Raw genomic sequence first — 23676 nt, 5'->3', positions numbered from 1 at the left:
CGAAATGATGGTCTTCCACATCATGCATCATATCATCTATCCTATCTTTCTCCTCTTCTTCCTCACTTTCAACACCAATATCATCCTCAATTTCATTATCATCACCATTATCACAATGATTATGCTGACTCGAGCTCGGCATACTAGAACTTGCCCCATGATCTATGCTCTCACCATGCCATGTCCACGTCGTGTAGTTACCCTTAAAACTGCGACGAACTATGTGATCAACAATATCATCAATACCCCGATACCCCCTTGAATTATTGCAATCACAACAAGGACACAGAATTAAACTTGATTCATGTTCTGATTGATGTTTCAAGGCAACCTTAATGAACTCTTGAATCCCTTGTAAGAACCTTGTAGAAAATCGTTTACTACCATACATCCAACTCCGATCCATTTTCAACCACTAAAGATAAAACAATATGACCAAATTTTGTCAAAGGTTAGAATATAAACTAGGCTATTCATATCATTATAAATCCATGGCTTCCAACAAAACCTACCATAACTAATAACAAGTTCCCATAGTACAATTCATTTCACATCACAAATTCACAAACCCGAATTTTGTAGCAAACCCAAAACATCATTTCATCATCTAAATACATTTCATAACCTACCCAAACCATCTCATAAACCTACAAAAACCCAAAAATTCATTTCATAACCTTAATTCAATAAAACCTAAATGTAATAAACAAATAAATTGAATAAAACCAACTATTATAATAACCTATTACAATTCATCAAAAACTACAATTAAAATTCAACAAAACCTAAATCTTAAATGTGCACAATTAAAATTCAATTAAATAATATCCACAATCATAATATATTCAATCTTAAAATTCAACTAAAATGTACAATTAAAATTCAATCAAAATATCCAGAATTATAATTAAAATGCACAATTAAAATTCAATTAAAATTCAACTAAATAATATCAAGATTAAAATTCAATCTTAAATGTAAATAATACCTAATTAATTATTGAAGAGAGGAGAGACAACACATGGGGCGGCGGCTGTGAGCAGGGGACGGCGTGTAAGGGGCGGTGGTAGTAAGGGAAGTGCGCAGGGGCGGTTGTGAGCCGCGACGGGTGTGAGAGCAATTGCGGGTGAGCTGCAGCGACACTGTGCAGGGGGCGACGGATGTGAGAGCAAGGGCAGGCGAGGGAAACGGCGGGTGAAGACCAATTCCTTGGTCGTGGGCGGCGGCGCCGGTGAAGTGAATTGAAGCAATGTTGTTTGTTTCGTTTGGTGGGAGTGAATTGAAGCACTGTTGTTGTTTGTCGCAAAACCTAAGTCAGAATAAAAAGTTGAAAGGAATAAGCGTGAGCGGGAAATTGAGGGGAAAAAAAAAATCCAGTGCGTCGCAGATTTACAAATCAGCGTGGCAAATGACTCTAGGAGCATCCTAGAGTCATTTGCGTCGCAGATTAGTAAATCTACGATGCACTTGATTTAGTAAATTGCGTCGCAGTTTTACTAATCTGCGACACAAATGACTCTGGCGGGCATCCTAGAGTTATTTGCTTCGCAGTTTAGCAAAGATGCGACGCAAATGAGTATATTTTATGCTAAAATTTGTTATTTGCGTCACATGTTCAGAATGGCGTGGCAAATGCGGGGATGCAAATAAGCCTTTTTCCACTAGTGCATATGGCTTCAATTGCCTTGACGCATACGCAATAACCTTCCCGTTTTGCATCAATACACACCCCAAACCATTCTTAGAGGCATCACTATTCACATCGTATGCACCACTCTCATCTGGTGAGGTTAACACTTGCGCGGTTGTCAATCGCGTCTTTAAGGTTTGGAATGCTTCCTCACACTGGTCACTCCATTCAAACTTGGTTTCCTTCTTCATTAAGGTAGTCATGGGCTTGGCTATCCTAGAGAAGTCTTGAACAAATCGTCTATAGTAGCCAGCTAATCCCAGAAAACTACGAATGTCAGTCACACTCTTGGGCGTAGGCCATTCACTAACAGCTTTGATCTTAGCAGGGTCTACTGCCACTCCTTCTTTTGACACAAAATGTCCCAAAAATGCAACTCTTTCCAACCAAAACTCACACTTTGAGAACTTGGCATACAACTGGTTATCTCTCAAGGTACTCAACACCGATCTCAAGTGTTCGGCGTGATCTTCTTCACTCTTTGAATACACTAGGATGTCATCTATGAAAACCACTACAAACTTGTCCAAATAGGCATGGAATACACGGTTCATTAAGTCCATAAATATTGCAGGGGCATTGGTCAACCCAAAAGGCATAACAGTGAACTCATAATGTCCGTATCTAGTTCTGAATGCGATCTTTGGTATGTCATGGTCAGCGATTCTCAATTGATGATAACCCGGACGCAAATCGATCTTTGAAAAGATTCCTGCTCCTTTTAGTTGGTCAAATAGGTCTTCTATCCTAGGTAATGGATATTTGTTCTTGATTGTGACCTTATTGAGCTCCCTGTAGTCTATACAGAGCCTCATACTGCCATCCTTTTTCTTCACAAACAACACTGGTGCTCCCCAAGGCGATGCACTTGGCCTAATATAACCTTTCTCCAATAGATCCTCTAGTTGGCTTTTTAATTCATTCATTTCTGCTGGAGCCATTCGATAAGGTGCTTTTGAAATAGGGGCGGTTCCAGGCACTAAATCTATGGTGAAGTCAATAGGTCGATTGGGAGGCATTCCCGGGATCTCTTCTGGAAATACATCAAGGAATTCATTGACAACTGCAATATCCTCAGGCTGATCCTTGATCACATGCTCTAAGTTCCTTACATTACATAAGAAAGCTGGGTTCCCTTTACTGACTAGCTTCACGAGTTCCATTGCCGTGATGATTCCTATGTTCTTAGGTTTGCCAAAACGACGATATGACACTACTTTGCCTAGGCTAGACCTCAAGTGAACCTTCTGCTTCTCACAATCTATTTTGGCTTTGAACTTGGCCAACCAATCCATTCCTAGAATTACATCTAGCTCTCCTAACTCGAATTCGATTAGGTTAGATAAGAATATATACGGTCTTGGCTATGGTCATAGGCACATCTCTATGGATTTTGGTACACTTCACTATACTACTAGTAGGTATGACTATAGGTACTTCAATCGATTCAGGCTCTTTCAACCCTAATTTCCCCAAAGCATCTACTGATATAAAAGAATAAGTCGCACCAGAATCAAATAGAACTTTAACTGAAACGGAATTAATATAAAACGTACCCGCTATGACTAGGGGTGTTCATTAGCGGGTACCCGGCTTATCGGGTACCCAAAAAAGCGGGTACCCGGCTTTGCGGGTAGTTAAAAAGCCGACCCATGACCCGACCCGTGAAATTCGGGTACCCTATTAGCGGGTACCCTATTATTCCGGGTCGGGTCATAGGGTACCCGGTTAATTAAATGTAATTATTTTTTCGTAAACTTTTGTTGATTTTTTAATGTTCTTGGCTTCTTGCGGTACATACAAACAGAGATTATGCTAAAAAAAAACATTAAGGGAAAAAAGAGCACAAAATCTATCGATTACCATTATTATTCACTTCATCAGTTGTATTGTATTACAGATTAAAAACAAAATATGATTATATGAAAATCAATAAATCTGATATGCTCAATGGAGGGGTGGGAACTGGGAAGATCTAACTAGACCTGCAATAGAACTATAACTTCTTGTTTTTGCTCCACTACTCACCAAAATATCATGTTATACTCTAACAATTGCAATCAATACTTTCCATCTACTAAACCAGCAAGCGTTATCTTCCATGGTGGCTATCAATTGCAGCTTTGTAGTGACCTCGTGACTCGGGTTTATGGTTACAACTCCTGCAACCATCAAAATATGGCGACCCAACAATGGCAACGGTTGACAGATTGATGTTGCAGCTACAATTGCAGTGGAGTTTAGGTGATTGAGGAGAGAGAAAGACATAGAGAGAGGAAGAGAGAAAGGGGTAAAGTTTGTACTCTGTATTCTAAACCCTAAGTCCCTAACTAAGCGGCGGAGGTTACAAATAAAACAATAAAATTGAAAGTTACACCATTAAGCGGGTTTCCGGGTACCCGCAAGACACAAACAGCTGACCCATGACCCGACCCGTTAATGTGTCCTTTTACCGGGTCGGGTACCAGACACGTAAATATCAGGAATTTTGTTATAATTACCCGCTAAATTTCTACCGGGTTGGCGGGTTAACGGGTCGAGTATTTCGGGTCGGGTAATTTTGAACACCCCTAGCTATGACGTCAGAGGAAGTCTCCGCTTCTTGCCGAGATATCACATTCAACTTTCCTTGGGCAACTCCCTTGTTATAGCCACCTCCATTGGTGTTCCCATTGTTGTTTCGATTCCCATTCTGCTGTTGGTTCCCTCCAGGCTTTCCATGGTTCCGGTGATTGCCATTGCTATTTCCATTGTTACCACTTTGGTAGTTCCTTTGATTTCCACCTCCATTTCCCCCGTTCCGGTTCTGATTATTCCGGTTATTGCCTTGGTGGTTACCTTGGTTAGGCTTTCCATTCTTAGAATAGCATTCATACTCCCTATGGCCTAACTTCTGACAGAATCTACAAGTCACCAAGTTCCCATCACAATCCTTTCAAGGGTGATTCATGTTACAGCGCCTACATTCGTAGCTCCGTACTCCATTCCTTCCAGACTGATTTCCACCACCTTGGTTGTTGCGATTACCACCATTGTTAGCCCTAAACTGGAAATTCCCATTTCCTTTGTGCTTCTTAAAATTCCCCTGATTCTGATGGTTATTTCCTTGATTCGAGCTTCCACCATCCTTTCTCTTTTCAGCACTATCATTCTTCCTTTGCTGTAACCCATACAGGTGAGCAGCTTTTCCGTACAGGGTGTCTAATGAGGTAAAGGTCTCTCCAGAAAACAACAGCTGTAAGTCCATGGTCAAACCATTCTCGAATCTTTGAGCCCTGAGCTCTTCCGTTGCCACCACTTCGGGTGCAAACCTAGACAGCTCTATAAACTTAGAATAGTATTCCGTCACAGACAGACTTCCCATTTTGAGTTCAATGAACTCCTGCGCCTTTTGCTTCTTCAGGTAGGGTGGGTAAAACTTGTTCCTTAGTGAAATTTTGAATGCTTCCCATCCAAAGTTAGGTGTGGCTCTAAGGGTATTTTCACATCGTTGCCACCACAAATCAGCTTCACCTCTCAGGTAGTACACAACACTATTCACCCTAAGGTTTTCGGGGCAATTCACAGCTACAATGAGTTTATCAAACTCTCTCAACCAGTTCTCCAACACACTTGGTTCAATCTCTCCGCTATAGAGTGGAGGCTTGCTTTGAGCTATTTTCTTAAACATTTCCCCAGCCGGATCATGCACTGGGTTGGCTCTCGTTTGAGCTAGGTCTCGAACTACCTCAGCTAGTTGTCTAACCACTTCAGAAATCTCTTGGCTAGCCATATCCCTTCTCCTTGAATACCTAAAAAGGCTAACTTCAATATTGGTTGGACACGACATTACTAAGGTACTGGTTCTACAACGAACCTACTCACAACAAAAACACACTTAGGCGCCACCTAGGGGGAAGAGTTGGCGCCACTTTCGGGCCTTCTCACCCCACTATCCGATGCAAGTAAATTTAGATGAATGCTACTAAACCACCTTGCACATAAAATTTCATTGAAGAAATAACAAATAATCCCTTTGCGATACCCACACGACTTAGAATCGAGAATTAAACTTAAAGGATAACGAAAAAAATTCTATTCTTTTATTAAAACTCCAATGAATAAGTCTTACATCCACTAATGCCATAACATTTATTCTCCAACTATAATAACTATAACCATAAATAGTAGCTTTGCCACTTTATTACTTCAACGAAAAGAAAAAAAAAATATAAACTAAGGATTACATTTCTCTAGAGACTAACGTCATCACGACGATCATTTCTTTCCTTGTATTGCTCTGGAGTAAAGTCTTGATCATTAGGATCATCCAAGTCTTCTTCCGGATCCGAGTCTTCATCCATAGCCTCATTATTTTGCTGTGGCTCACTATCAACCACATTATTCCCTTCAATCTCATCTTCAGATCCACTGGATATCTCAATAGTTGGTTCAGGAACTATAGGGTTAGGATTCTCAATCTCTACCACATCATCATCACTATCCTCCTCAACATCACTAGCTTGCTCATCATGGATCATATCATCCTCACCATCACTTTCTATTCCTCCATAGCCCATACCTAGACCCGCAGAATACTTTCCATCCTCATAGCTAATTTCCGCAACCTCTAGGATAGTAGCAAGAACCTCAGCATCATACTTCCACCTACCATCACTAGTCCCATATTTGTACCTATTAGGGGTACCATCACTATAATGCATGTCACTAAACCGATTCTTGAGGTCTATGTAGGGGTTCTTATGGGGTAAACAATGTATAATCATACTAGCCATCATATCTTTGTGCCTAAGGTGGGGCATGTTCTTGGTCGAAGCCAAATAGTCACAAGCAAACACGATCTTCTGAACATACGTGCGAGGAGTCTCATTATCCATCTTCTCTAGGTATCCTAGACTGGTGAACTTAGAAGGTAGCATCCTTAATTCCTGAAAATTCACAACTCAAAAGTCTTACTAACGCGTTTCCATAGAAATTCCAACCCCAAAAAAGATACAATAAATAGTTCGTGGAGCCATACAATTTCAATGCACAAATATATGCTCAACATGAAATATGATACAATTAATTACATAAAGCAAGATAAAACATGGTTAGAACATATATATGGCACTTAACAATCACATAGTCACATAATATGCATTCTTAGACTAGTATGCCCTTCTTAGTCTACCCAATTCTCACTTGAAAATAATATTAATTTTCGAAATTAATTAAGAAATAACTCCTAACTTAGTTGAAATTATTTAAATTTAAATCGAAAATTAATAAGAATTATCGATTAATTAAATAAATAAATGAATAATTTTCGGATAATTAAAAATAAAAGAAATCCGAAAAAAAATTTAAAATATAAATTCGAAAAAATATTCGAATAAAATAAATAGATAAATAAATAATTAAAATAATTTGGATAATTAAATAAAATAATTTCCTAAATTAATAAAATAAATTCGAATTTAATTCGAAATTTTCGAATAAATAAAAAAAAATTCGGAAAAATTAATTAAATTAAATAATAATCCAACTTTTCAACTTATTTCAAACGACCCAAAATAATTGATATTTGACCTTTAAAATATTGAGTACTCAAAATAATACGTTTTGACTTTAGGAAAATAATTTTCGAAAATCCTAAAGTTCCGCAATCGTAGTTTAAGGATTTACCACTTTGCACTATTAATTAATGCAAAGCAGCTCTCAAACTAGATCTCTGATACCACTTTGTAACACCCTAATAATTCCTTGCTTTTATAAAACCATCTTCCAACTAAAAATAAAGGAATTACTAAAGTATTACCGCCACCGTGATAACGGTTAAGGCTATTACCAGAATTACGCAGCGGAAATAAATGTCAACTAACTTTTAAAAACATAATAAATTTAATATTGTGGCCTCCTACAATTTGGAACCATAATGGCCCAAAACCCATAATATAAATAATTCAAACATTTCAAACATAATTAAAATATTAAATAGAATAGTTTCAAAGAACGAAAACATGCAACTCTCTCAATCATCCCAAGCCACATGATTTCGATCGTACTTGATCTACCAACCTGCTATATTATTCTACTCCCCAACAATGCAAATGCAAATGATGGATCATCATAGGGACATTAAGGCAAAGGCCATGACCAGAAACACACAAAGCACGTAGTCAGCAAAAGCTGAGTACTTACAAGCATAGAGTAATGAAACTAAAGCATGCATCACTCACTAAATACTAATCAACATGCAAAAGCCATATAATAACAAACCAAACAATCATGAGATATAAGACTCGACTCTTGACTCGACTCTTGACTCACAATTTAATTAGAATAAGCTTCAAACGGGCCAAAAGAATAATCCACAAAGGGAAAGGTGATGGGAGCCAACCATACACCAAATATATAATAGTAAAATCGGGCCATACCGAGTGTCGGGCCATACCGACAGAATTCCTGCTTATAATATAAATGAAACAACGTCTTGTATCATTAGTAGGAGTACGAGCTTTCCGGCAAGACTCCCCCCATTGTTCATACTCAAGGTATATACGTTCCAAGAGTTTTGAAGTTTGTTCTGGTTGCACTTTACGTTTATTAATATTTTAATAAAGGCGAACTCAAGACTCGACAACATGCATACATACAATTAATAAACAACAACCAAAACAATCTTATTTTAATGCTTTAAGACTTGTGATCGACCAAGCAAGACATTTGTGATATTACTACCATGTTCCTCCTCACCTAAGTGAGACTCCACATCATGCACATTAACAGGAGGGTTGTGCCCTTGCACGACAAATCCTAATTCATTTCATACATAATATTCCCAACTGAACCCTACATGTGCGGTGGCTTACGTGAGCTAACCCTTCACATGTGGTAAAATAAATAGTACGACTAGGTACAGATAAATGGCTCAAAGTATGCTAGACATCCCGTACAATAGCATACAAATAAATAATTCATCCCTTGCATGTGAATTGAACCATACATGCATAAATATTGAACAACATGATTGACAATGAAATCCATACTCATGATAATTTCAACATGCTTGTTCAACTATTAATCCAACGAATCCAACACCACAAATCACATGCTCGTTCATCAAAATAAACATGATTCCACATAATGTAATTCACATCATCAACAATCATGTAACGTCATTGACAAAAAGGTGTGGTCGCCCTAGACTTGTACGTACCTTGAATACCTAAGCGTAGGGGCCACTTTGCAATAACGAGCACTCAACTAGAAATCACCTCCTATCATCAAAATAATGAAACGTAAATTATTTCCATGTTCATTAAATTTCCAGCAACTTTATAAAAATTAAAACTTCCTTTAGAATTTAGAATTCAATCGTTTTTCAATAATAAAGTCGTCTCAATTTGCAAAATCAATCCCTAGTTCAAAAACATACTTTTTCCGCCTTTAAAATCAATAAAAATCAACACTTTAAACCTTTATTAAAATCTGAAAATATAATTGATTGTCATAATTAAAATCATCACCTAATTATGCTAATCACTTGACTCATTAAGTCTAGGTTAAAACCCTAACTTGAAAATCCCAATAACACTAGTTTAATATCATAAAAATCCATGCTTTATTAAATAAACAAATCTGAAAATTCATTCTTTAATAATTAAAACAACCCTAATGAATCACAACACACAAATCCTCAAACCACGGTATTCATAACCGGTTCCCAGCATTTTAATTACTCAAAACAATATTAATATAATAATTTAAAATACGGAATTTAAATAGAATAGGTAAGGAAGAAGAGAATTATACCAATCCGGCCTATAGCACGGAACAACCACGAATTAATGTGATTGGGCGAAAAAGAAATCGAATATGAACACACACACACACACACACGTCCGTGCATGTGTGCGCGCGCGGGAGAGAGGGCGACAAGCACGCCTGGCGCGCGGGACAAGGCAGCAGGGCACGCTAGGTGTGCGCGGGACAAGGCAGCAGGGCGCTAGGCGCGCGGACGAAGAGAGAGAGCGAGCGAGTGTGGGTGTGAGGTTGGGCGAGTGAGGGCAGCAGCGACAACCACACAACACAACAACAACGCAGCAAGGAGAGGAAGGGGGTGTGGGCGCTGGGCGCGCGCGAAGAGGGAGCGAGCGAGGGCGAGAGGGAGTGCAGCGCGGGGCGCGACACACACGAAGGCACAAGGCAGCTTGCGGGCGTGAGGCCGAGCACGCGAGGGCACGAGCACTGCTGTGAGGCGTGCGGTGCCGAGCAAAGAGAGGAGAGGAGAGATGGAGTGAGGGGCAAGAAAACAAAAGAGGGTTTATGAATTTTAGGGGCTCATTTAATGATGGGGGAGTCCTATTTATAGGCTCCCTAATCCCTTGATGGGCTAGGCTTAGGAGATTTGAGTTAGGCTTAGGAAACAAATGATTCGGCTAGCTTAGGATTTAATCTAAACTCTTTTGATTGGGCTCGTTTAATAAAACGAATTGGACTTTTTATTTAAAACCCGAAGCACATAAAAATCATTTGCAACTCATTTAATTTCCCGACTCAAGAATTAAATTCGTTTCGTAATTAATTAAAATAATAAATATTCTAATTAATTAAATACATTAAATAAATACATTTAAATATTATTTAAATGTTAATAAATCGTAAAATGCTTTATAAATATAATAAAATATATTTATAAATATTATAAAAATACGAGGTATTACAGTCTACCCTCCTTAAAAGAAGTTTCGTCCCGAAACTTGGGTTCGGAAATCAAAATTCAATTCAAAACTTGAGACTTTCTGAGACTTTCAATACGTTCATTTACAAAAGTTTTAAGTTGATGTACTCTTTACATGATTAAACAGGACAATAATAAGGGCAAATTCAATAGAAAGCACTAAATTAAGCATAAAATAGGGGAAAACAAGGTAAAAGCGCGAAATTCTACCGCACTCTACCCCCCTTAAAAGACACGAGTTACGACCCCGTAACTCAACTAACCTCGGGAAAAAGCTCGGAATATTTCTTTCTCATTTCGTCCTCCGCTTCCCAAGTGGCTTCCTCAGATTCTTGATTTGACCACAACACTTTGACAATTTTCACATCCTTAGTACGCGTACTACGCACTTTGCTATCAAGGATTTTGACAGGTCTTTCCTCAAAGGTTAGACTTTGGTCTAATTTTATGGTCTCCGGTTGCAACACGTCCCGGAATACTTTACCTGTTTTCCTTATCGGGTCGTCCCTTAATACTTGACCTGTTTCTAAAAATGGAAATATTCCAACAATATTATATTATTTCTCACTCCACCCCTATTAACCCACCTACCCCCTACTCCATACAAAAAATAATTAAAATTCAACCCCTACTCTCCCCCAACCCCACCCCTTTACACATTTTCCACTAACTACATTAAAATAATACCCCACTATCAACTACTACCTATTAAATTAAATAAGTCAATTCAAGTCCCTTAAACTCTGTGCCGGTCAAACCGGGTCGAGTATTTTGGAACGGAGGTAGTAACAAGATAAGCTTTAGTTAACTAGTGAAGTGGGGATTCGACGAATCAACCGATCGGCTTAGCATGGATTTAAGTCGTTTTGGAATTATGCTTGGAATTCAACGACATTATGAAAGGAATAAAACGATGGGGTTTGGATTGTTGTCGTTTTGGTTATTATTTCCTCAAGTGGGATTGAATTCAAAGAATGAATGAATTCATTCTATCTTCCAACTAAGGAGTAAGCACACATCTATAAGCCAACTTGGAACGAAACAAAGGTGTCGCGTGAGTATGTGACTCGTGTTAAGATACTTCCATTAACAAATTAGAGCCGTACTCCCGTGATTGCTCAAAGATATTTTAAGCTACAACTATGTTATTCAATATATTATTTTTACTTCCATTAACAAAATAGACCCGTACTCCCGTGATTGCTAAAATATATTTTAAGTTACAACTATGTTATTCAATATATATATTTATGTTGAGGATAACGTTATCCTAGAGGATAGAATATCAGATGAGATAGAATTATGTTATATGATATGAGATAGAAGTCTATAGGATTTAGGAATCTTACGAAGTGTAGGACATCTAGTTTGTAATATAAATAGAGGCGTATGCCCACGAATAATATGACACAAATTATTTGCAGCGGAATTATTATTCGTGGGCATACGCCTCTATTTATATTACAAACTAGATGTCCTACACTTCGTAGGATTCCTAAACCCTATAGACTTCTATCTCATATCATATAACATAACTCTATCTCATCTGATATTCTATCCTCTAGGATAACTACGTTATCCTCAACACCATTGCGATGGGAGAACGTAATATTTTCTGCGTTAGTATCAGATCAATCGGATGAACTGGAACTTCTTCGTCTTTTTTTTTTTTTTGAAGTCGATATGCACGACTTAGTGATGCCGACTTCGATTTTAAAAAAATCGAGCAAGAACGCCATTCTTTTCGAACCTGCACTTTTTTTTTTTCTTGATGAGAACGTCCTTCTTTTCGAACTCACCAATTATCTCAATATAACGGGAACGCCTTCGGCTTCTCTTGAGCAAAATCATGCTCAATCCGTCATTGTTTTTCGGAGCAAAACCAAGCTCTCAAATCTTCATTGGTTTTTTCGAAGCAAAACCAAACTCAAATCAATACTCGAATTGGACGCGATTCCAAGTACGAGTCTTTTCTCCAACACCAACCTCATCTTCTACCAATGATTTGCAGCGGAATTATTATATTAACTACGAATCCCGCCGGTGAGTTTATGTTTCTAACCCACAGGCAAGTGGAAAATCGTGTAGACGGTCCCTAGGATCTCCTAGGCTCTTGATACCATGCTAAAATATAGAGAATATATTTGATTTGTGTCATATTATTCGTGGGCATACGCCTCTATTTATATTACAAACTAGATGTCTTACACTTCATGTCCTACACTTCGTAGGATTCCTAAACCCTATAGACTTCTATCTCATATCATATAACATAACTCTATCTCATCTGAAATTCTATCCTCTAGGATAACTACGTTATCCTCAACAATTTACTTCCATTAACAAAATAGACCCGTACTCCCGCGATTGCTCAAAGATATTTTAAGTTACAACTATGTTATTCAAATGTATATTTTTATAAGCGCGGAGAAGTTATTCCTACTATTATATATCAGTTAATGTTAGGATATAACAAGTAGAGTTGTTAGTTACTTGAGTCGGGTTCAGGTCGGGTTATCTCGAGTCTCGGGTTATGATTCGAATGGGTCGTGTCAGGTCACTTTATTATCTGGATTTAGGCCGGGTTCGGTCGGGTCATGTCGGATTGTTTTTCCGTTTCGGGTAAATGTCGACTCGCGTAGTCATATTCAGGTCGGGTTCAATTTCTGGTTTGAGTCTTAATTACCGAGTTGGGTTTAAGCCGATTTTGTAGCAGGTAATTTCGAGTATGGTTCAAGTTTAAATCGATCATTATCGGGTCGATTAAAATCAAGGCCGGGTTCAGTCTCAAACACAGGTCCAGATCAAGTTCGATAACTATCAGGTGGTCAAGCTTTTAACCTATATATGATTATTTTTTCCATACCGTAAAACTTAATGTTCAATTATTTCAAATTTTTGTTTTACGCAAATCGATCATGTCATCGACCCATCGTGTGTTCTTGTCAAGTCAATTCATAATATAAAGTTAATATGGATTTTGAGTCAAGTCGATACATATATACAAGTATTAGTTGCTTCGAGTAATTGATTAAAAGAAGGATCGAGTCAAATTGAGGAATGGAGTAACCATTTAGCCTAGTCAATGGCAAGTCGGGTTAAATCTGATAACGGATCGAAAAAGGTCGGGTGACTAACAGGTTGTGTCGGGTTATAATTGGGTTCAGATCATTGTCGGGTCGGGTGTCAAATCGGTTTTGGATAATTGTCCGGTCGGGTCAGTTTTATTATCAATCATCTTCCGGTCGGGTTTGAGTCATACAGTATCAGGTCAAAATCGATCATCGTTTTGTTGGGCCGGGTATGGTTGGGTTATAGGTTACTTGTTTTAGCAACCTTTCAGGTCCCAATCAGTTACGAACCTGGGTCAATTCAGGTCGGATGCTTGAATCGGGTTAGTTTTTGACCAGTGTTCTAAGAAGGGATACGTTGGTCAGTTTGTTTGCACTACGTGTATCAAAATGTCATCCATTTATTTCCTTGATGTACATAATACAAAGTATTTTACATGCAATAATACCTTAAAATTACATAAAGTCATGGAACATAAAGATTATAATTTTCAATTCAGAGATGATCATAAAATATAAGAAAAATAATACACAACAAGAAGGATATATGACTTTCTCCATAACTTTATTTATTAACATGGCAAGTAGGTCCATATATCTTCGTCAATTACTACTTCCTCCGTTTCACAATAGATACATTATTTCTCATTGTACGTATGCCAACGCGCTTATTCAAACATTAATATCTCTAAATGCGTATAAGTACAAATTATAAAAAGTTGATATTTGGAATCCTTGCATTAATACGAATTTAACAAGATCTCACTTGACTATGTTTTTTCTTACACAACAGTGAAAGAAATGTTGTCAAAGTTGATTGATGAATAGTGCACAAATGAGAAATGATGCATCTATTGTGAAACGGGGGAAGTATTAAGTTCATTCCTACTTGTGTTGTGAATAATGTAAAAATCAAACTTCGTCAATTATTATTTAAGCTTTTTCCAACTTATGAATATGAATAATGTAAAAATTAAAATACCGTTGAGATTTTATCCCTCAATGTCCTATATGGCTATATATATTGGGTGAGAATGATAGAGGGAATAGGAAACAACTCACTACATTAATACAATGTATTAATTGGATAAGAGCAAAAGAGGAGAGAGAAAGAAGAGAGAAGAGTACGTAACATAATAATGGCTAGTCAAAAGGGATGTGTTGTAGCTAGGGCTATGTTTCTAAGTTGGCTTCTATTGCTACTAGTTTTACTGCCTTCTGTCTTTGTTGATGCAGCAAGGGCTCCATCCGGGCCCTCCGGCCCCAACCCTCAAACCCAACCCAAGGAAATGGTGTATTATCCTCAAGGTGCGCAATTTTATAATTTTATAAATTTTTTAAAAAAAATCCTAACCTTAAGATTTAAATCTAAGATTGAAAGAGATTTATCAAGTTAATATGGATTTGTGTTAAATACGAGTCAGGGTCGCGATCATAACTTCGTAGAAGATTCCACCTTAAAAGCATATGACAATACAACCTTTTAGCCTTAGCTTATTAATTGACTAATTACTCTCTTATCGCTGATCATCCTGGGACACTCACTTTGTTGTATGGGAATGCTATGATTCAGCAATTTATCTGTCCACTCAACCTTAATTGAAATTGAAAAAGATGAGATAATTTTTTAGAACGGTCCAGTTTTAAAGGTGGATCATGATAGAGTTTATGAAGTATTCCGTACATGTTATTGCGAAACTTACTTTATTAATGATATTACATTTTTAAGCTGCCATAATTTAAATGTTTGTTTGAAATTTTAGCTTAACTGGTATAATAATAAATAATTGGAAAAATTAACATAAATAATCTCACCTTTCACTCATCTTCTCAAAATAATCCCAACTTTTGATTATTTTAGAATAATCCAAACTTTAGGGGTTACGTTCTCAAAATAATCCAAACTATCAATTTGCCTATGTACAATAGACCCAAAATGGATTAGTAATGACAAGAAAAACAGAATTCGGATTATTTTGAGAAGGTAACCCCTAAACTTTGGATTATTCTAAAATAATCCAAAGTTGGGATTATTTTTAGAAGATGTGTGAAAGTTGGGATTATTTATGTCAATTTTTCCAATTCACCAACTATTATTATAAAACAAAACTATACTAAGACCATGTTTTAAGGGATTCTTGCGTGGGTCAGCTGGTTCACAATAATAATAATGTAGACCCAAAACAACAGTACAATATCATTTTAGAACTCTTTTAATAGTGACCTTTAGTGTTCACATAATGATTATAATGAATTAAACACCTATTATCTTAGATATAGTAACCATTTTTTGATTCAAAGTAACCTTGTTCTTTTTTTAAAGTAAGTCTTGAGTTAAAATCACATTATTTAAGCACAATTTCTATTAACGACAACAATTTGATAATTTTTTCATAATAACCCTAAAAAACATGTGAAAATAACTTAGAAACAAGATGTTCACTTTTTTTTATAGGCATAGTCCATAATAATTTAGTGTGAACCAAGTCATTTTAAGAATTTAAACTACCGCATATAGAAATGATCTACTTCCGCCGTTATTTTTGAAGTGTTACAATATATTCCCTAAATGATCGTTTTTATTTAAGTGTTCGCTGTGGTCTCGTGATCTCCATTTTCAATTACTCCATGTACAATATTTCTTCATCTTGTCCCAACTCAAATTCATACCATCTTCTATAATAAATAAATAATTTACCAACGTACTATTATTTTCTGACAATAAACAAATTTAACCCAAATCTCGTAAAGTTATGTGCTGGTCAAAATATAACACTTAAAAAAAATCTGGAGGAAGTATAAGCGTGTAATTAATTTTTTACATTCAAAAGTGTTTTTATTTTGTTTACATGAGCTTAGTTAAAGATCAAAAGTGTTTTGTTAATGTTGTTTTTAAGGTTGCCGTTGTTGCTGGTTTAATTTCAAACCCCAAATCAGTTGTGGAGCCGTGTGTTGTGGAGATGGATGCACTTGCTCCTAAACATCTTAAGTTGCTGGGATCGAGATTTGCAACATCTTAATTACGGATTAACGTCGTTTTATTTTCTTGTAATAATTAGAATAAAGAGGAGTAATTAATTTACCCCTGGTGAAATGTTTGCTTCTTTACATTTTTATTGTCGTGTTACTTTGTAATTTTGTATTCTTCTATACAAAAATGTATACACGCGGTATTGTGGTGTTATGTATTAGATCAATTTCTTACCAAACATTTGTGTTCCGGTGTTGAAGTGGATGAAATAATGGGCTTCGAATGAAGGCCCTTTTGTGTGTGTTGAAGATCTTGCTAGCTCGAATGTGTCGTGTCCAAATCAACCTGCACAATAAACAAGTTACTAGCCTCGGGGGTGTTTCCGAGGAAAGCCCCTCCGATGCCTAAGTAAGAACAATGCTCGGATTCTAGAGAGAGAAGTTCTCTAGAAGAGTAGTCTTAAGGCGTGAAATGGACGTACCTTGGTATGTGAGCCATGACGGCTTATTTATAGTGTTTGTACAATATATCCCCTTAGGTCATTTATTGCAAGTGGGCATTGGGCCTTGATTGGTGGCTGAATAGCCTTTTGGAATGTAGTGCTTGTGGGTTTGATGCTGCTATATTGAGCCATTGGGCTTTGGACTTAGTGGCCCAATTGATAGTCAATTGGGAGCCCAAACAACATGCCCCCCAGACCCGGTCCATTTAGGATTAAATGGGCGGGTTTCCATGTATCAGAAGTTGGAAAGTTTTGCCTCTCTTTTTTCAAAAGGGGGCGTTGGAACCATGCACTAGTGGGGCAGGTGTCGCATGAGTGCTTCATGAATGACGTTGATCGAACGGCCCAGAACAAAGTGGAAGTTAGGCAGTTTCAGTGGGTGGTGGCCTATAAATACTCGACCCAACCCTTCGTTCAAAACTTTATTCGCAAAAATCTTTCTCAAATCTTCCCAGAATTCCGGTGGTTTTTCTTGTGAGTTTCCTTTAGATCTTCGCGAATTTGTCAAGAATCAGCTTCGGGTCTTTGTTCCGTTTGACTTGTCGGCGATTTCCGCTCCGAAGAAGGTAATTTGTTTCTCGTTTTCTCTTTTTTACTCTCCGATTCTTCGTATTTCGGCACTCTTTCTTTGGAGTTTTTGCCATGGCTGGGGGGAGATGGAAGACGAAGACGGGTGTGGTATCCTCGTCTAGTGGCTCCGAGGATAGATCGGCGAAGACCTCTTCTGAGGCTGAAGAGCGCTCAGGGAGTGGGGCTCGCGCTGGGCCGAGTCATGGAACCGGCGCTACTGGCCGTTTTCCTATTCGCCCTTTCTTCCCGAGGCGGTGGGAAGAGGCAGATCCTATGGGTAAACTTGCGGCTCTCTTTGATGATCCGAGTGAGATTGCTGGTCCCGATGGAACGACCGTTGAAGGGGAGTGGTTAGTTGAAGCTCGTCGAGGGCATTATCATCGGCTCGCCGAAGATCTTTATGGCATTCAATACGCCTTGGGCTACTGGTGTGAGCTTCCGCTTCAGAAGCATGCTCGGGTGACGAGGCCGCCCCCAGGCTTAATTGCTGTGTATCTCCATCACTTTGATTAATCGATTTCCTTTGGATCCGTTCGTCTCCCGAGTGTTGGAGGAGTATAACATTTCTTTGGCGCAGTTGAGGCCGAAGTCGATGCGTCATATCATTTCTTACCGCTAGACGTGCGACTTTCTGGGTTATCCCCCGTCTCTCGAGGTTTTCAAGGAGATACATGAGCTCGGGAGGAATCAGAATGCCCAACATGGTTGGTGGACCATTACCAACAAGCGGCTTCGGAAGAGCGACTCGCAGTATCTGACTGCGTTCCCTTATGTGTCTTCGGTTCATAACTGGAAGAAGCAATGGCTTCTAGTGCGGGTGCCCGTGGATCCGAAGCATCCCCATTATTATGCGCCACCGAAATGGTTTGTCAGGGTGGATCCGGAGATGTCTAGGGTTGGCCCGGTCGATCTGGGGAATCCGGATCATGTTGCTCTTCTGGAGTGGTTCCGAGCGAAAACGACTAGGGAGCCTTTGCATTGGCTTCCTAACTTCCATTATATCACTCAGGAGGCTCTCCTCGCTGCTGCCGGTCTCAGTCGGATCTATGATAGGGGTGAGATTTCTTGTGCTGAGATCGTGCTTCAGCTGAGGTATTTGCCTCTCCTTGGCTTTTCCTGTATCTGACCCTCTCTCTTGTTTTGTTGTAGCGTACGGCGAGGCTGCTATTGACCCTCAGAAATTGGGGTACTCCTTGGAAGGTGAGGTTCTTGAGAGTTGCCCTCCCTACGATTTCAAGGCATCTAACCCTCGGCAGCCGAGGCTAGATAGCTACAAGTTCTCGGATCACGCCTTGGCCCATCTTGAAGACGTCCGAGCCGACCCTTGGTCTTCCGACCGCCCTGGAGAAGCCGTTCCGAGACAGACTGTTCTGCCTGAGCTAGTAACTACTTCTGATCCGGTAACATTCTTGTTTTATCTTTTTGGGTATGAGGTGTTTACTGCTGGGGTAGAGATTCATCTCCTTCCTTTGGTTGCAGGGTCCCGAGGTGACAGTTACTGCTCCAGTTGTTTCGTCTGCCTCATCTCCTCCTTCTTTTACCCTTCCCGAGGTAAGCGTTGTTCTCTCTCCCTCTTCCTTGTTCTATTTCTTGCCTGCTTTCTCACTCCTATCTTTTCTAGGAGTCGCGGAGGTTAAAGAAGCGAAAATCTTCGGAGGAAGAAACTTCTCAGGAAGGGAAGTCTGCTTTGAGGGAGGGGTCCCCAAAGAAGAAGAAGAAGAAGAAGTCTTCCAAGGTAACTCCCTGCCCCGAGGTTCTTGAGTTTTTGAGCCAACGGCCTTTTTTGACTAGGGAAAAGGTTCAACAGGTTGTTGCCTCGGACCCAAGCCTCGCTGAAGCAGGAGAGCGGTACCTTGCTCGGCAAGAGAAGGAGATGGTTCTCCCCGAGAATCTGCGTCGCTTCATTCCCCTCCCTGGCCAATGGTTGAAGAGCGTCGTTGTGCTGGTGACTAATGATCCTGTGGATCAGCCTTTGGCCAAGGAGACTGATGTTCCTTCGCCGCTGAAGCCCTTGACTCCAACGGAAGTGTTCGTTGAGGAAATTACCCACGAGTTGGAGCAAGGCGAGGTGGACATCCCTATGGTTCCCACTGAGGGTACTGCTTCTGGGGAAGCTGCTGCTGCTGAGATGGGAGAGGATCCTCAGACTCCACCTAGGGTAGTGGTGGAGATTTCTGATTCTGAGGCTGCTGAGAACCCAACTTCTGTCGCCGAAGGTGCCGAGTAGCCTTCGCCTCTCCAGCTTGCTGAAGGTGGACCCTACGAAGGTCGTGGGGTTAAGCGGCCTCGTGAGACTTTGGGTTCGACTTCCACTTCTGTGTTGGAAGGGTTGGTCCATGGGGACCCGTGCGCGGACGTTCCTTTGAAGAGGATTCCGTCGGAAGTTCGGGAAACCATGGCTCGCTATGCTCGCCCTGCTGTGTTGGGTGAGGATCCCTTGGCTCATGTGGGCTCTTTGGTCGGTCCCGAAGCTGCTCACGAGAACTTGCTCCGCGGGATCCCGCAGTTCCGCATTCCTGGGGAGGTGGCGAACCATCCGACAAAGATGGCTCAGTATCATCTGAATGAGGTAATATGTGCATGTTTTACTCTTCGTTTTTTATCGCTTTCTTTTCCTCGTTTCTCCTAACTTTGCCTTCTCCCAGTCTGCATATTGGAGCTCCTTTGCTGCCGTATGTCAGTTTCATGATGAGAGGCGGCTCTGCAAGTTTGAAGAGCTCTATGCTCGGGACATCCCCAACATTGATCGAAAGTTCAGCTTCCTCGTGTCCGAGCTTGCGAAAGCGAGGCGAGAGGTCGCTGAATTTACCAAGGAAGGTGGGGATGCCTTGCTTCAGATCGGCAAGGAGGTTGGCGTTTTGACTTTCCAAGTGGAGGAGGGTGCTCTAAAGCATGATGCCGAAGCGAAGAAGAGCGCCGCAGAGCGAGCTGACCTCGAGGCCAAGCTTCACAAAAGGGACGCTACTATTGTGGAGCTTCGGGAGAGCAATATGAAACTCCAAGCCTTTGCTGATCGGGTTCCCGTTCTTGAAGATGACGTCAAGCGTCTGAAGGAGCAAGTTCGTGAACATGAGGAGCAGAAGGCCCAGATGTATACTGGAGATCAATGCCAGGATATGTACTGGGAGGGGATCCTCGGCTGCCGCAGGATGTTTGCCAAGAACATGCCTGACTTTAAGTGGGCAGAGAATGTGCCTAAGTGGCTCGCAGCTGAGGATAACCAGGTGGAGTGCCAGGCTGATAGGGACGACGCTGCTAAGGAGCAGCAAGCTTGGAGGATCGCCTTGGAAGGTGACACCACTGCGGCTGCTTCTCCGAATGTATCTCCTCAGGGACCTGTTGGTGAAGTCCCTTAGGAATTCGGGCAGTCGTCTTCTTTGGAGTCGGTTGGTTCCAGTTGAGGGCCTCCGAACTTGTGCTGACTTTCCCCCCTTTTGCCTCGGTGCTGCGTCGTACTTTTAATAATTTTTGCTTTCTGTGTACTTCGGTAGGCCGATTTTAATTAATCTGTTGATGGCTGCCGATTTAACTGTTCATTTTTATTTTCAATTTTTGAGGGTCCTCGGGTATGTGCCGAGTTGACTGATGTGCTTGTATTTTCCCCCCAAATATTGAATAAAAAATGATTGTTTGTTAATTGACTGCTTCTCTATCTCTTCTGCTACTTCCGAAGTATCTAGTTCTTTTGTCTTTGAATCCGCAGATTTATTGAGGCGCTTCTTTGTTTGTGAGTCAAATCCATAGATTTGTTAAGGGATTCGGTCTACTCCTGGATCTACTTCGAGCTCTTTTGTAGCGCTGAAGATGTTTAGAGTCTGCTTTTGAGCTCTTCAGATCCGTGGATCTGTTGAGAGTCTGCTTTTGAGCTCTTTTCCCGTTTAGACATGTTTAGAGTCTGCTTCTGAGCTCTTCAGATCCGTGGATATGTTGAGAGTCTGCTTTTGAGCTCTTTTCCCGTGTTGGATATGTTTGGAGTCTGCTTTTGAGCTCTTCAGATCCGTGGATCTGATAAGAGTCTACTTTTGAGCTCTTTTAACGTTTGTAGACATGTTTAGAGTCTGCTTCTGAGCTCTTCAGATCCGTGGATCTGTTGAGTCTTCTTTTGAGCTCCTTTGATGTCTATTTCTGTTCTTCCGACTTCTTGTGGTTCGGAAACCTGGGCAAGAAATCGCAAGTCTGATTCAGTTATGAGTTTCGGGGATCCGTGGATCTGAGCCGAACTCTTTATAACTGTTCGAGACTTTTTTGCGAACGGAATGTCCCTGGGTACCGCGAATCCGAGGATTCTGGACGGTACCTTGCGGGTTGTTTCGAATTAGCTATTTCTTGGGCCTTTTGACCCCAGGAAATGGCTACTTCGGGTTGATTTTAGCTTCGGATTGATCAGATCCGAAGTTGCATGTATTCGTATAAAAACATATTGATAGAAAAATAAAAAAGACATAGGGATATGTTTAATGAAACACATGGTGCCAGTGGCTTTCCTCTTCTCATTAAATGACTTACTTGGAATACAAAAGGAGGGGTGAGATCATACAAAATATTTCTTGAGAACATCGGCATTCCAATGGTTCTTCAAGATGGTTCCATCTAACTGTTTAAGCATAAAGGTGCCAGTCCTCTTTTCAGAGTGGATGATGTATGGTCCTTCCCATGTTGCCGAGAGTTTCCCGTGGATCTTTCCCTTCTGAACTGCAGCAGCATTTCTGAGCACTAGATCACCGACCTTTAGAGGTCTGGCATTGACTCTTCGGTTGTAGTGCTTGCTGACTCTTTGCTGATAGGCTGCGTTGAGAGTTCTGGCTTCGTCCCGAGCCTCATCTAGTAGATCCAAGGATTCGGACAGAAGTTGATTGTTGCTTTGCCCATGGATTCCATCATACTTGTTGTATGCTTGGACCCTTAGGCTTTCTGTTCCGATCTCTACAGGGATGACAGCTTCGAAACCGTAAACCAAGTGGAAGGGTGTTTGTCCTGTGGCTTCTTTTTCGGTGGTCCGAAGGGACCAGAGTGTCCCAGGGAGCTCCTCTAGCCATTTGCTTTTTTCGTTCTCAACTCTCTTCTTGAGTGCGTTGAGGATGAGCTTGTTTGCGGCTTCGGCTTGGCCATTGCTCTGAGGATGGCACACTGCTGAGTAGGCGAGGCGGATACCGAACTGTTCACACCATCTTTGCAGTGGTGTGTTATCGAATTGCTTCCCATGGTCAAAGACCATTAGCCTCGGTATCCCGAACCTTGTGATGATATTTTGCCAAATGAACTTGCGGACCTGTTGCTCTGTGATGGATGAGACTGCCTCGGCCTCAATCCACTTACTGAAGTAGTCGACCCCTACAATCAGCCACTTTTTCTGATTCACAGCCGAAGGGAATGGACCGATGATATCCAAACCCCATTGTGCAAATGGTAAGGGGTAGAGTGTTGCTTGCAGGGTTTGGGTTGGCTGGTGGATTGCAGGTGCGAACTTTTGGCATTTCTCACATTTCCTTGTCAGCGCCTTTGCTTCGGAGACCATGGTGGGCCACCAGAATCCGGCCCTTAGTGCATTGTGTGCCAGTGCCCTGCCTCCGATGTGATTTCCACATATGGCGAGGTGGATTTCCCTTAGGATATAATCGGCATCGGTTGGGCCTACACATTTCAGCAGTGGGGCTGAGAATGACTTCCTCATGAGCTCTCCGTTGGCGTCAATGATGAACCACTGGTTGAACCTTTTCAGCTTCCTTGCTTGCAGCTTGTCTTCGGGAAGTTCTCCCCTCTCTTTTTACGCAATGACTGCGTCCATCCAGCTCGGTTCTGGACGCACATTGCACACTGTGGGGGTGGCATGTCAATGCTTCTTTCTTGGTGTACTTCCACATGGACTGACCTGTTTAGGTTGGTGAGCGTTGAGCTTGCAAGTTTGGATAGTGCATCTGCTTGTGCGTTCTGACCTCGGGGGATGAGTATGACTTCGAAGGATCTTAACTTTGACGTTAAGGATTTGATTTTTGCTAGGTAAGCTGTCATGCTTGGCCATTTGGTCTCATACTCTCCTCGGATCTGGTTGGCTACAAGCTGAGAATCAGTCTTGAGACAAACATGTTCGGCTTCCAGAGATAAGCACAACTCTATTCCTGCGATTGCGGCCTCGTATTCGGCCTCGTT

At 40.6% G+C, this 23676-nt stretch overlaps 1 protein-coding gene and 1 long non-coding RNA gene across 2 annotated transcripts; both read left to right on the top strand.

Annotated features, from left to right (window-relative positions):
• The first annotated feature begins 14390 nt into the window (after positions 1–14390).
• On the top strand, positions 14391–16765 carry LOC130463949 (uncharacterized). Its single transcript, XR_008924181.1, has 2 exons — positions 14391–14794; positions 16384–16765. It is a non-coding gene; the product is annotated as an uncharacterized lncRNA (long non-coding RNA).
• Positions 16766–18415: 1650 nt separating this feature from the next.
• On the top strand, positions 18416–19762 carry LOC130463218 (uncharacterized). Its single transcript, XM_056832287.1, has 4 exons — positions 18416–18584; positions 18679–18929; positions 19009–19080; positions 19151–19762. Exons 1-4 carry the CDS (start codon positions 18416–18418, stop codon positions 19754–19756), a joined length of 1098 nt encoding a protein of 365 aa, XP_056688265.1. The 3' UTR covers positions 19757–19762.
• The last annotated feature ends 3914 nt before the right edge of the window (positions 19763–23676 follow it).

This window comes from Spinacia oleracea, chromosome 6 (genome assembly GCF_020520425.1).
Source record: "Spinacia oleracea cultivar Varoflay chromosome 6, BTI_SOV_V1, whole genome shotgun sequence".
NCBI classification, from domain to species: domain Eukaryota; kingdom Viridiplantae; phylum Streptophyta; class Magnoliopsida; order Caryophyllales; family Amaranthaceae; genus Spinacia; species Spinacia oleracea.
This window is presented reverse-complemented; position numbering and strand designations above follow the sequence as displayed.

What these genes read in the sequence shown, in the direction of transcription:
- LOC130463218 (XM_056832287.1), top strand. Translation starts at nt 18,416, where the DNA reads ATGTCTAGGGTTGGCCCGGTCGATCTGGGGAATCCGGATCATGTTGCT. An exon ending in CAGTCGGATCTATGATAGGG is followed by an intron (nt 18,585 to 18,678) that starts GTGAGATTTCTT and finishes GTTTTGTTGTAG; the next exon opens with CGTACGGCGAGGCTGCTATT. An exon ending in CTTCTTTTACCCTTCCCGAG is followed by an intron (nt 19,081 to 19,150) that starts GTAAGCGTTGTT and finishes TATCTTTTCTAG; the next exon opens with GAGTCGCGGAGGTTAAAGAA.